The 14,568-nt window shown below is 40.2% G+C and overlaps 1 protein-coding gene across 2 annotated transcripts in view; it reads left to right on the forward strand.

Moving 5' to 3' along the window:
* The window catches only part of SLC6A17 (solute carrier family 6 member 17), a 66,549-nt gene that overhangs the window by 14,636 nt on the left and 37,345 nt on the right, over positions 1-14,568 (forward strand). Inside the window, exons 1-2 of one of the 2 annotated variants that reach the window (XM_031967245.1) lie at positions 5,661-5,725; positions 9,607-9,984. In XM_031967245.1, coding sequence (XP_031823105.1) covers positions 9,699-9,984 — 286 coding nt within the window. In that variant the 5' untranslated portion in view covers positions 5,661-5,725; positions 9,607-9,698. Of the gene's footprint in view, positions 1-5,660; positions 5,726-9,606; positions 9,985-14,568 lie in introns of those variants that run through there. The other variant, XM_003769747.2, reaches the window with a different exon arrangement.

Raw genomic sequence — 14,568 nt, forward strand, 5'->3', positions numbered from 1 at the left:
GTACAAAATGAAATAGAAATTCTTTACCTGGCATTCAAAACCCCTTTTAACCTTAACAGCTCAGTAGGATCATAGTTTTACAGCTGGAAAGGAGATTGAAGGAAATCTAGAACAACCTTTTAATTTGATAGATGAGAGATCCAATCTTATTTTACTCATTTTAACTTATACATGGTCTAGCCAAAGTGAATTTGCTATAGTTGCCTCATTATATTTTGCCCTTTCTTTCCTTATGTTTTTGCACAAGCCATTCATTCTTTTTATCTATTTATTTATTTGCTTATTAGGTAATGGGGGTGACTTGCCCAGGGTCACAAAACTAATAGGATTTGAACTCAGGTCCTCCTGATTCCAGGGCTGGTGCTCTATACATTGTACCACCTAGCTGCTCACACACAAGCCATTCTTAAGGGCTGGAATAGATGCCTCCCCTTTGCTCTCCCCCTTCTTGCCCTATTGAAATCCTTATTCTTCTTCCAAGCCTCCAGCATGATGTCCCACAAACTACATCTGATCCCTGCCTCCTTGATTGCCTCTTCGACCATTCTTAAGTATTTTATTTTCTTAACCCTCCCGCTAGAGTATTTGAGGTAGGGTACCATTTATCATCTTTTATACCCACTGCTTGGCACAATGCCCCTATATATCGCCACTTAATAAATGTTTATTGAAGGAAGAAAACTGACATTTGTTAAGAGCCTAGTGTGTATCAGACAGTGTGCTAAGCATTTTACAAATATCTCCTTTGATTCTCAGGTAGGCACTATTATGATCTCCATTTTACAATTGAGGAAACTGAGGCAGACAGGACTTAAGTGACTTAGCTGCCTCAAATCCTTACTATAGTAAGAAGATGAATCTAGTTTCTACTTGGAAATTTCCTCAAACTATAACCAAATTTAGTTCATGCACTTTAATAATTGATATTTGTGGAAATATGTATAGAAGAATTGCATGTGTTTAACATCGATTGGATTACTTGCTCTCTAGGGGAGGGAGTGGAGGAAAGGGAAGGAAAAATTTGGAACATAAGGTTTTGCAAAGGTGAATGTTGAAAATTATCCATGCATATATTTTGAAAATAAAAAGTTTTAATTTTAAAAAAGCCAAAAAATCTGTGTATGCTAGAGTGCCATACCCAAGGAGAGAAAAGGAAGCAGAGGGGAAGAGAAAGCAGGGAAAGGAATTGACCTTTTCTGAGAGGGAAATCTGTCTTGTGTTTACCCTTGGATGGTGGCAGTCGAAGGTGAGTCACAGAATAGTGATAGAATGGAACCCTGGCTGGGGAGCCTTCTGTTGGGGAACCGTCCTTGGGATGCAGGACACTGTACCATCCCCGAGACCTTTATTGTTCAATAGAATGATGGAAACAGATAGCCAAAGTCCTAGGAACCTGGAAGAGGAGAGACAATGATAGATAGGCCAGAAGTAGAGCCACGGTAGAAAAAGCATCAGACTCAGCAGCCAGTGACCTTGATTCCATCCCAGAATGCCCCAGATCTGGCCCCAATGGCCATGCAGGCTAAACCTCAGATTTAACAGATCAGGAAACTGAGTCCACATAATTTACCAAGGCTATACAGATAGTAAATGTGAAACATGGGGAACAGGAACCGAGGTCCTTTTCCTTCAGTTAGTAAAGAGGAAGGAAACAATTGTTAAGTGCCAAACACTTTACAAATATTACCTTATAGATGCAGAGTCAGATGAACTACATTTATAATCATGAGACCTTTAAGCTATTACATCTCTCTTGAATTTGTCATAAGGATAAAAATTTTGAATCTCTGGAATACGATTAGGATGAATCCTTGTTAGTTTGATATTTCATATTCTGAAAAAGCAAAAAAACCCAGATATTACTTTATTTGATCCTTCAACAACACTGGAAGGCAGATGTTATTAATCTTTCCATTTTATAGATGAGGAAACTGAGACAGAAAGAGATTAAACAACTATCCCAAAGCAGACTAGCTGGGAAGTGTCTAGTTTTGAACTCAGGGCTATTACTCTACAGCCTTTTTCTAGAACCACGTACTGCCTCCTCATTGTATCAAGCTGCTTCAAAGTCTCTCCATCTCCATGAATCTCAGTTTCCCCATCTTTGAATATATTACTCACCTCACAGAGTTGTTGAGAGGATTAAATCAGTCAGTCAGCAAGCATCATTAAGCACATACTCTGTTCCAGGCACTGTGTTAAATAATAGAGAAAATGAAGCAGTCCTTTCTCTCCAGGACTTAATGTCTATAAATCACTTTGCAGCCATAAAGGCTTCAAGCTCTCTTAAGATTGTCTCTTTGGGGTGCCATTTCCCCCCCAATTCAGATAGCAGCCCTTATTTCTGAGGATCTGGCCTCTGAGTAATGGTGTCCAGAGAAAATATGTCCAGAGAACTGTGTCCAGAGAAAATATGTTCGTTGGCAGGGAACCCTCTGGCAATGAGCCTTTCCAGCTTTAGCCAGCCTGGTCCTGGGGTGGCAGACACACAAGTCACTGCTGGGCTGGGGCCTGAGGCCCTCCCAGCTCCGTGGGGCCCAATAGAACTCGCCCTCTTCTTCCCTAGCCCGAGAACTCAAGGTCACGTTCCCGCTGCAGTGAGGCATCCGAGGAGATTTTCAGTGGAAGTTTCCCACCTTGTAACGCTCTATAAATATGCAAGTCTAGTTAGAGCTACATCGGTGTGGGCTGTCATCCCTGGTGCTGGTGGCCAAGGTGCAGGGGCAGGCTCTTTCTGTTTGTTCTGACACTTCAAGGATACTTTGATGGGGGGAACCTTTTGGAGGAGAGGGACCTTCAAGGGCAGCCTCCTGCTTGACCCCAGAAGTTTGCAGCTGCATCCTGGCAGCCTGCATTTACCCCAAGGCTCATCTTTCCATGCTTTGGCCCCATCAGGCCTGGATGCACTGGGTGGGTGAGGGACCCATGAGAGCAGGACTGGCAAAAAGTGACCACAGTCCTGCTTTCTGGCCACCTGGTGCTGTTTGGCCCATGCACTCACTCTAATTGGGAGTGTTCTGACCTGTCAGCTCCCCAAAGGGTAAAACCTAATCAGATTCCTTCACATCTCAGTGACCAGGCCCGGCTTATGACAGGGGAAAAGAAGCCAACAAAATCTCTAGCTCCAGCCCATCAGCATCCCTGCATGCAGACTCGGTGGGATCCTGCTTGAGTTTTTCCAGTTGCAGCATAATGAATAGTAAATCATGTCTAATGCGTTGCAAGTTGTCCGGCCTGAATCACGCTGCGGATAAGGTCTCTGGAAAGTAGTTCTGAGGCCCTGGACATCCTGGCGATTGCTATCTGCAGAGGGATCCTGACCTTTCTCCCCGCTTCTGCTGGAAAGGCTGTTCTCCCAGCCTTGGGGAGAAGTTGGGGCTTGTGTCACTTTCCTGATGAACCCACTTCAAGTCCATATAAGGGGGCTCCCAAACCTCTCCAGCTTCATCAGTTTGTTTGCTGAACCTGCCATCTTCTTCCTCGAGTCACCGGGCCATCGCTTCTAGGTCTTGAGATTAGGAGTTCAGTTTGCTGAGCAGAGAAAGGACTTTTGTGGACCATGAGGGTGCAGTTTCCTGAGATTGGATGCCCCAAGGGCAGAGTCTTTCCCTGATCAAGGCACTGACTTCTGGCAGCTTTGGTAAGGGACAGGAGACTCAAGAATGTAAGAAACTTGGACAGGGACAGTGAGAAAGGAAGGAAGAAAAGGGAAGAGGTAAAAGATGAAAGTGAAGAAATATATGGGAAAGAAGGGGAATTAACAGGCCAAATGTGATAACTCTGCATTTTGTTATTCAATCATGTTTGTTTGACTCTTCATGATCCCATTGTGATTTTTTAGAGTGGTTTGCCATTTCCTCTCCAAACAGTTTTTACAGATGAGGAAACTGAGGTAAACATGGTTAAATAACTTGTCCAGGCCACACGGAGAGTAAGTGCCTGAGGCCAGATTTGAACTGTGGAAGATGTTAAATAAGATGACAGGATTTGGGTGTGGGAAAGAGACAGAGGGCCACCTTGGGCTTGGAGACAGGAAGACCTGAATTCATAAATAGCCTCGGACATTACTAGCTGCACAGCCCTGGCCAAGGTACGTCATCCATTGTCCATCAGAGTTGATCATCACATAATCATGTGGTTGCTATGTATTGTATTCTCTTGGTTCAGCTCATTTCATTCAGCATCAGTTCATGTAAGTCTCTCCGGGCCTCTCTGAAATCATCCTGTTGGTCATTTCTTACAGAATAATAAAATTCCATAACATTCATATACCACAATTTATTCAGCCATTTTCCAATTGATGGACATCTACTCAGTTTCCAGTTTCTAGCCATCACACAAAGGGCTGCCACAAACATTTTTATAATGTGGGTCCCTTATATCTCTTTGGGATATAAGCCCAGTAGATACACTTCTGAACCAAAGGGTATACATAGTTGGACAGTCCTTTGGGATAGTTCCAAATTGCTCTCCAGAATGGTTGGATCAGTTCACAATTCCACCAACAATGTATGTGTCCCGGATTTCCCATATTCCTTCCAACATTTGTCATTATCTTTTCCTGTCATTTTAGCCAAGCTAGAGATGTGAAGTGGTACCTCAGAGTTGTCTTAATTTGTTTTTCTCTGATCAATAGTGATTTAAAATATTTTTTTTCATGTAAGTAGAAATGGGTTTAATTTCTTCATCTGAAAATTGTTCATATCCTTTGACCATTTGTATTCTTATGTCAATTATTTTATATAATTATCTTATATTTTAGAAATGATGCCTTTATGTAAATTTTTTTCTCCCATTTTTTGCCTTCCCTTCTAATCTTGGCTATATTTGTTTTGTTTGTACAAAATCTTTTTAATTTAATATAATCAAAAATATCCATTTTGCATTTCATAATGTTCTCTTGTTCTTCTTTGACCATAAATTCCTTCCTTCTCCACACATCTGAGAGGTAGACTATCTTTTCTTTGTTCTCCTAATTTGCTTAGAATATTACCTATTATGTCTAAATCATGAATCCATTTTGATCTTATCTTGGTATAGGGGCATATAGAAGCATTTAACCCATTATCATCCTAAGTTTCCTTACCTATAAAATGGGATCATAATGGCACCTACCTCTTAGGGTTGTTGTGAAGATCAAATGAGATAATATTTATAAAGTGCTTTGTAGACCTTAAAGCACTATGCTAATCATTATTATCTAAATTATTGGCTCTCAAAATGTAGTGCATGGACCTTGGGATTCATAAAATCCCTTCAGGGGTTTTTCGAGGTCAAAATTATTTTCATAATATGACATTTTAATTTCCTAATATGATAAAAATCGAAGGATAATAATCATGGGTCTGCTAGAGCCAGTAAATGCTGGCTCACAAGAGCCAATTATTAACTTTTTAGTCTGAGCATTTATAGCTTGGAAATCAGCAAATACTATAAATCAGGGCTTGATTCATTTATTTATTAATTTATTTTTGGATTGTCCAGAGTTAAGAAAGTAATGGGGAAAATGTTAGTCATTCAGATTAAACTTAAAAACACATTGTCCCTACATTTGCATTCCCTGGAGAGCTGATTGTTAAATATTTACCAGCACATGCCAGGATGTAACCTATATAAACAAAAAAATCTTTCTGAGTCTTCAAATTTTTGTTTTTTAGTATAAAGGAATCCTGAAACGAAAATGTTTGAGAAGTGCTGATCTAGTCCAGTCTCTTTTACTTTACAGGTGAGAAAACCATGGCTCAGAAGAGACTTGCCCCACTGTCACTTTGGAATCTCAGTTGGGAGGGATCTTAGAGGTCAACAAATCCAATCCATAACGGATCATGAGTCCATTCGGCAATGTATTTGACATATAGTTTTCCAACCTTTGTTTGAAGACCTCTAATAAGAGAGAACCTATTAAATTGGGCAATTAGAGGCAAGGTCCAGATTTAAATCTGATTAGGGCACTGAGGTGGTGCAGTGGATAGAACCAGATTTGAAATACATGAGGGTCCTCTTCCTGAGTTCAAATATGCAGCAGACACTTACTATCTGTATGACCCCAAGCAAGTCACTTAACCATATGTACCTCATGTTCCTCATCTGTAGAATGGGAGAAGGAAATGGCAGACTACTCCAGTGCTTTTGCCAAGAAAACCCTAAATGGGAACATGAAGAGTCAGCCATGAGTGAACACCAATTAGGAAATTGATTTGATGGCTTATTATGAATCTTTATGGTGAAGTCAGAGCTTTATTTAGAGTCATTCTGCTGGATATCTGAAAGTGATAATCTCTGCTCCAGTAGCCAGAGTATCATAATGCCATTTCTGGGGTGATTTAGATCTAAGTTGTTAATCAATGTTCCATAATTTTGGATGTGTCTGAAAGTGCCTTTTTTTTTTTTTTTTCACTTGGTCTGGCTATCAAGGAAGAAGCTATGGAGCAAAATCCTAAAGGAAGTAACTTATCTATGTCTTCTTTAAAGGGGATTCTGGGTCTCTTCCCCAAGAACGGAAATGAAAATCCAACCTTTTCCTGTTCTTGAATGTTACTAAAGATTCCGGAAACCTCTTGAATTTAAGTAGAGTAGAAAAGAGCAGAATATTGTCACCCTCTGACATAACCCTAAGATTCCAAGTCCTGTTACTAAACAACATCCATTCAATCATAACTAGGAATCCTGGCATCTGGGTGCAAAATCAGATAGGGGGGAGATTATCTCCCAAATGGTAGAGCCAGTTCACTCACAGGGGTTGCTGGGGAAATCAGTTGCTGGGAAAATGGGGATTTCCAGTCTCCTCCTCCTGACCTCCATTTCCAATGGGTCTCCTCCTTTGCTCCTGCTGGGATGCAGAAATGGCAGTCTCCAGATCTCAGTGGGAGAGAAGTATGCCGTTCTATATGTTGGCATCTGGGCAAAATCCCCTTTAGCCTTACCTTATTTTTGGCTCTTGCTACTAGAGCTGTGCTTTATGTCCAACATGCTCTGCCTCGGCATTCATTCCTACGCTTGGGCTATTGTTGGAAAAAGCCACGATACAGGCCTAAGATTAACACAAGACTTAGACTTTATGTTCTACCTGGTGCTAGTGATCTTATTCATATCCATCCTGGCATTAATGGACATGTAGAATGGAAGCAGTGAGAACTGGTGGGAAATGGGATGTTTCTGATGACAATTTTCCTAATAAGATATAAATTCCCAGTAGATGTAATCACAGAAAGTTGGGGAGCATATAATAGAGGTAATGACGCTTCAATGAAGTACAAATATATACATATATATTTTAATATACTAAAGTATATATACACTATATATATTTTTAATATACATATAGTATATATACACACACGCTATATATATATATATATATATATATATATACACACATATATATATATATATACACACACACATACACACACAGATTTCAGTTATCCTTTTAGATGGGGTGAAGAAGTTTGGGGGGATACAAATAGAGCAATAGTTTATCATTAACTGATCAAAGATTGACCCGCTTTTAGTAGCCTTTGAAAAGTTAAGGGTCAAAAGTTAAATAAAAGGACAATTAAGGCAAGGAAGGAACATTGTGGACTGAACCTCTGAACCTCTATCAGCAAGACAATATCTCCTGCAGGGTGAGTGGAGCCATTATCATTGAAGAAGGGAGAAAAGCATCATAATACTCCCCACACCTTGTTGTGTATATTGTTATTAGCCTACTCTTAGTTTGTGCCCCTCTTCCACTGATGCTGTGGATTTGTGGAAGTGTGTACCCCAGATTGATGAGGGGAGTTTTGTGTAGCCACTATTCTTACTGTGTTACTTCATAAATGCCTTTGCTTTGAGAAAATTGTGGCTACTGTATGACTATTAAAGCTAAGTGCCCTGTAACCTGTAGTTTTAGTGGTTCAGACCTACCAAAGAACCCTATTAGAGGCACAAATTGTCTTGATCACAAATGTTTTCCCTAAATGTGTATATTACAATTAACTCACTCTTAATTTGTGCCCCTCTTCCACCGATGCTGTGGATTTGTGGAAGTGTATACCCCAGATTGATGAGGGGAGTATTTTTAGCTACTATTTTTACTATTATGCCATCTCAATAAATGTCTTTGCTTTGAGGGAATTGTGACTACTGTATGACTATTAAAGCTAAGTGCCCTGGTTGGGGCTTGTAAGCTGTCGTTTTAGTGGTTCAGACCCACCTTTGAACCCTAGGAGTAGTCATCTTCCAGAGACTGAACCCCAAAGTACAAGTTGGGGAGCTCCCAGGGGGTACTTTAAAAGTCATTATGTAGCTGGGCTATTACATCCCTGGAAAGATGTTAAGCAAATTGTAAGGCAGTTTGTTCATTTTCTGTATTTCTTTCACTTAAAAATCTGCTTCTGTCCTTTTAATGAGGAGGCAGTCTGAAATGCAACAGAAGGTTGGGAGGCTTCAAAGGTTTTGTTTCCAAAAAAAGAAAAAAAAAGGGTGAAAGACAAATGAGGAGAGAGCAAGGGAGGGGGTGGTTTTGCATCGCTCATCAGTGTTGGGTAGACATTATCTTCTGTAAAGCCGTCAGTGAAGGATGGAGTACCAGTTCCTTGGCCATTGCAATCCTCTGATAATGTCAGCAGTGAGAGATCACCCTGGGATTTGTTGGCACCGAGCAAATGCCGCCAGCTCTAGCGGCTTCTGCTGTTCTGGAGCTCGCCTCTGCAACGGGTCAGCCTTCTCTTAAAGCCGGGCAGCTGTCCAGGAGCAGCGAGGCTGCCCGCCGTCCAAGTGTCATGGGCAGAGGGCACATCAAAGAGCACCTCCTTCCCTTTGCCTGGCTATTAGTGCTCTCTTCCTTTTGCAATTACTTTGATTTTGCGTTCGGTGTTTATGCATCGGTGTTAAATGGTTTTATTTTTATCTTTCTATTCCCATCATCCATCCCAGTCCCTTGCACACATAGTAGATGGGAAAGCACTGTATTTACTTTATGTGCATATATTAATTCCTCCAATAGAATGTAATCTCCTCGAGGATGGGGACTGGTTTATTTTTGTCTCTATCCAGAGAATCTAACTCAATGCCTCATACCTGCTACATGTTTAATAATAGCTTATTGAATGTAAGTGCTTAATAACTGCTTATTGATAAAATAAATAAATGAATGATAGAAATGTTATTATAATAATAATAATTAGAGAAAACAAAGGGGCCTTAATCTGGACCCAGCCTTGTCTACCTTAGTGGGAAAAGCCACAGTGATCAATCAAGTGGACCTCTAGTCAGTTCTCTGTGATTAATATTATATAAAAGAATAAGTCATGAATGACCCCCAAATTCCCCAAATTTGAGTGTGGTTTCCGTCATACACTTTCCCCCCAGAAGATTCACTTTCCTAGATCTGCTCTGCATAATGGGGTATAAGATGAGTTCCCAGCAGCCTAACACACTCTAGCTGATGAGGGGGACCTAGAAGTACCCCACTTCTGGGTCGGGAGCAACAGTTAGTCTGCTGGGATTCAGCCTTGGCCATGGACAGTCCACCACGTGGTATCATGGGGACTCCTTTAGCTTCTCAGACATTCCTTCAGTGTCCCTGTTCTAACGCCTTTCTTTTATGTCTTTGCTTTTCAGGTTCCCTGGATGAGAAAAAGCTGAAAGCGGCTCCCATCCCGCCTTCTCTGTAAGCTCAGGGGTGGGGGCCTTGGGGCCCTTGAGGGTCACCAATGCCGAAGAACAGTAAAGTCACGCAGCGGGAGCACAGCAACGAGCATGTCACCGAGTCTGTGGCCGACCTGCTGGCCCATGAAGAACCGGTGGACTATAAGCATAGTGTCCTGAATGTGGCGGGAGAGGCCCAGGACAAACAGAAGGATGTGGAGGAAGACCTGGAGGCTGAGGATCGGCCTGCCTGGAACAGTAAGCTACAGTACATCCTGGCCCAGATCGGCTTCTCGGTGGGCCTGGGCAACGTCTGGAGGTTTCCATACTTATGCCAGAAAAATGGCGGAGGTAAGAGGCAGCCTTGAGGATGCAGGGGGAGGAGGGTGGTCTTAGATTATTGCCTCTGCTTGAAGGGCAGAAAACTGCTTATACTGGATGTCAGAAGGGGGAGAGCTTCCCCTTCACTATATTTTCCCAGAGAGGACATGACTTCAGAGTTTCTTTGGCTCTCCTGCTCCCCCAACCCTCATATCCACTTATCAAGTTCCCTATACACTTCCATCCCTTTCTTTCCTCTCCCATGGTTGCAACCCAGTCCAAGCTCTAATTACCTTTTAAGACCTGTTTTAAAGTCTCATAATTAACTCCCCCCCACTCCCAGCCTCTCCATGTTCATCACCTTCCACATAACTGCCCAGGTCTGGCTTTGTCACTCCTCTGCCCTCAGATATCTAGTTGTCTTTCCTTCTACACTCATTGCCTAAAGGAGTAAATTAAAAACTCCTTAGTTTGGATTTTAAAGCCCTCTACAGCTGTCTTTTCCACCATATTTCATATCACTTGCCTAATTAGTCTGTCTCCTCCCCTTGACACTATCTTCCACCTGTGTGCACCTGGACAGGTAGTCCGTCTCTCAAGCCTGACATGTATTCCTTCCTCATCTCTACCTTCCAGAATCCTTGTCTTCAAGACCCAAGGACCATCTTCACCATAGAACGTCATTTGATTTCCTCCTCTACCTCACTGGTTCATGTTCTTTCTCTCCTCAATTGATCTTGCATTACCTTAGCTTTGTATATTTCCCTCTCCCTCTCCCTCTCCCTACTATAATGTAAGATCCCTGAGGGTAGAAATGGCTTCATTTTTTACCTTCTTACACTCTGTCTTGCAATGTCTTACGTGTGTGTGTGTGTGTGTGTGTGTGTTTTAGATGTGTTCAGTTGTGTCCAACTCTTTGTGACTACTTTTTGGGGTTTTCTTGGTAAAGGTACCCAACTGGTTTGCCATTTCCTTCTCCAACTTATTTTACAGGTGAGGAAACTGAGGTAAACAGGGTTAAGTGACTTGCTCAGGGTCACACAGCTAGTAAGTATCTGAGGTCAGATTTGAACTCAGCTTCCTGACTCCCAGCACCCTAATCACTGAGCATCTAGCTCTCTCCTCTTGCACATAGTAGATACTTACCAACTGCTTGATGATTGATTGAAATGAACTGCACTAGACAAGGGCTTGTCAGTTAAACTGACTTTCCAAGAGAAAACATGTAGGACACACTTTTAAATTTAATCTGCAGTGTTAATATTCTCTTCCTCACTTAAGTCTAGAAAATCAACGAAACAGTAAATCAAGTCCTGATTGGTAGAGTTTGCAGATTTGCAAGATGTAAATGCTCACACTTCATTTAATATCAAGAGAGGGTGTTGGACTAAGGCCAGAACAACGCCAGCTCTAGATTTTAATTTAGGTTTTAAATTTTTTCCACTAAGTAACCCTTTTGCCTGAGAAATTTTTATGTGTTTCTTGATATATAAATGTGTAAAATAGATATACATATTAAACATTCACTAATAATAAATCATCATTTCATGACCCCCATATTTGGTTAATGTAACCCACAATTTTAGAAGCTTTGCTTTAAGATATTAAAAACCAAAATAATAATATCGATTCTGAGCAGTTAATATTTTTTTAGTCCTTACCATGAGCCAATCACTGTGCTAAGCGCTTTTCCCCTAATTATCTCATTTGATTCTCATAACCCTTACATGCCATCATTATTCTAATTTTACAGATAAGGAAACTGAGGCATACAGAGGTTAAATTACTTGTTCAGGGTCATGCTGATACATTTCTGACTCCAGATCCAGTGCTTGAAGAACTCAAGGATGAGGAAGCATTTTGGCAGGAGAGTTGGCATTTTGTAGTTTGTAGATATGGTTATTTTAGTAAACCTTGGTTAGTCAGACTCTTGGGATTTTTCTGCCTTCCATTTATGTAAGAAAGATATACATGGCAAGAGAAAAAGCTGAAATCAAGTTTTTATTTCAAGATCAGCTCCCAGGTGTGTCCTAGCCTTCGACTATAATAACTACTCACAGAAGATACCCAAAAGATTTTCAGGGCCTTTTTCTTACAATAATATCATGAGGTTACATGAAGTACAAATATGCCTATATCCATTTTACAGATGAGGTTACTGAGATTCAGAAAGAGTTAAGTGACTTATCCACAGCTATTCAGCTCTTTAACATGAGTCGAAGCCTTGAACCAAGGTCTCCTTATTTCAAGTCTACCACTTTTCATACAAACCTATAATGTCTCTCTATTTTCCTAGAAACCTTCTAGGAAATCTTCTGTATTTATTCCTATGATCCTCTATTTTCATTGAATTTAAACAATTGGAAGGCACCATACTAGTTGTTGAGGGGGAAGGAGAGAATAAGAAAGAGGAAGACATGGTTCCCACCCTTCTGTGGATTTTAGTATATAGTAGGGGAAGTAAGCAAAAGTATTTTGTAAATCTTAAAGGACTTAAGTAAAGGTATTGTTATTCAGGGATGTGCTGGTAAATGTTCAACAGCAAATTTTCTCAGAATGAGAGGACAGTTTGCTGGGCCACTTCTAAATTTAATCTGAATTATTAACATTTTATCCATCACTTAAAGCCAGAAACCAACAGAACAACAAATTAAGCCTGGATTTGTAGCATTTGTCAATTTCTGAGATGTAAATGCTCACACAGAAAATTTAACAGTTGGCTCTCATGAGTCAGTACAAGCTGGATCTAACTATAATTCAAAGTAAAATGTGAAGGTTCAGTAAAAGAGATGCAAAATAATCTGAAAGCACAGAGGAGTGATAGATTATTTCTAAAATTTTTAAAAAACTTTTTTCAGAAGGGAGAGATAAAATCAGAGAAAACTTCATGAAGGAAATGTCTTTGGATTCTGACCTTGAAGGAATATCAAGGACTTTAGAATCAGACCTTGAATGAGTATCATTGATGTTTAAAATAATGATCCCAAGGTATATGGCAAGATTTTAAGTCATCAAAGAAAGATCTCATTTTGTCCAGTGTGGGTGTCCATGGATGGAGAGTAGAAGGCTACCCATACAGTCCAGAGTCCAGAGGGTCTGGGTTCAATTTCAGCCTCTCACTCATAGTGGTTGTGTAACTCTGGGCAATCACACTCTCACTGCTTCTAGCAACCTACCTAAGACCAATAGTTAAGGGTGAAATATAGTTGTTGTTTGTCCATTCTTGAGGAGGACCATGACATCAGGGAGGTGATGCTATGACATGAAAGTGGATTCTATTTAGGTGACAGTGGGCTGTGTAAAGTCACCAGTGGTGCAGCGGAAAGAGCACCTGTCCTGGAGTCAAAAGGATCTAAGGATATGGTCTCAGACACATAATACTTACTAGCTGTATGACCCTGGGCAAGTCATTTAACCCCAAGTAGCTTGCAAAACACACACACACACACACACACACACACACACACACACACACAATCTCTCTGTCTCTGTCTCTGTCTCTTTCTCTCTTTGTATGTGTCTCTGACTTTAGCTCTGTCTCTATGTCTCTGCTCTTTCTATCTCTCTGTCTGTCTCTAACTCATTCACTCACACAAATCCTTTGTTAGAGGAAGTATTGAGTGCATCTTGTCATTAGAGAAATCAAAGCATAGAGAGTCTACAATCTCCTTTCTTCACTTAATATCTCAGTGTCCCCCTTCCAATTCACATACATCACCAGCCTTGGAAATAGTTTGTGGACCCTACCCAGAAGGTCAAGCATTTATTTCTTCTCTTTTGTTTTAGGACTGTACTATCTGCTGGTGACATTTCTTTTCTTTCTTCTTCTTCTTCTTCTTCTTCTTCTTCTTCTTCTTCTTCTTCTTCTTCTTCTTCTTCTTCTTTTTCTTTTTCTTTTTCTTCTTTTTCTTCTTCTTCTTCTTCTTCTTTTTCTTCTTCTTTTTCTTCTTCTTCTTCTTCTTCTTCTTCTTCTTCTTCTTCTTCTTCAACATTTTATTACATTTTTAAAAAATAGCTTTTTACTTTAAAGATATATGCAAGATAGTTTAAAACATTCAACTTTGCGAAACCTTGTGTTCCAAATTTTCTTCTCTCCCTTTCCCCACCTCCTCCTCTAGACAGCAAATAACACAATATATATTAAATATGTGCAATTCATCTATACACATTTCCACAATTATCTTTCTGCACAAGAAAAATAACATCAAAAAGAAAAAATGAGAAAGAAAACAGAAAACAACAACAAAAAAGTGAAAATAGTACCAGACATTTCTTATTAATGATGAGGTGAAATGACATTCATAATTGCTGATATTTTATATATAGTATTTTAAGATGGACAAAGTATTTTACATATATGATGTCATTAACACTTTTTTTTCAGATGAGGAAATTGAGACTTAGAGACCTTAATCATCTTGCCCAAAGGTAGCACAGTTTATAAAGAGAAACTCATTGTTGTAGTTCTATAGTGTGGATTCTTCATGACTTCATTTGGAGCTACCTAGGCAAAGAAATTGGAGTAATTTGCCATTTCCTCCTTCAGCTCATTTTACTGATGAGAAAACTGAGGCACATATGGGTAAGTGACTTGCCCTGGCTCACCCAGCTAAT

This window comes from Sarcophilus harrisii, chromosome 4 (assembly GCF_902635505.1).
Source record: "Sarcophilus harrisii chromosome 4, mSarHar1.11, whole genome shotgun sequence".
Lineage (NCBI taxonomy): Eukaryota > Metazoa > Chordata > Mammalia > Dasyuromorphia > Dasyuridae > Sarcophilus > Sarcophilus harrisii.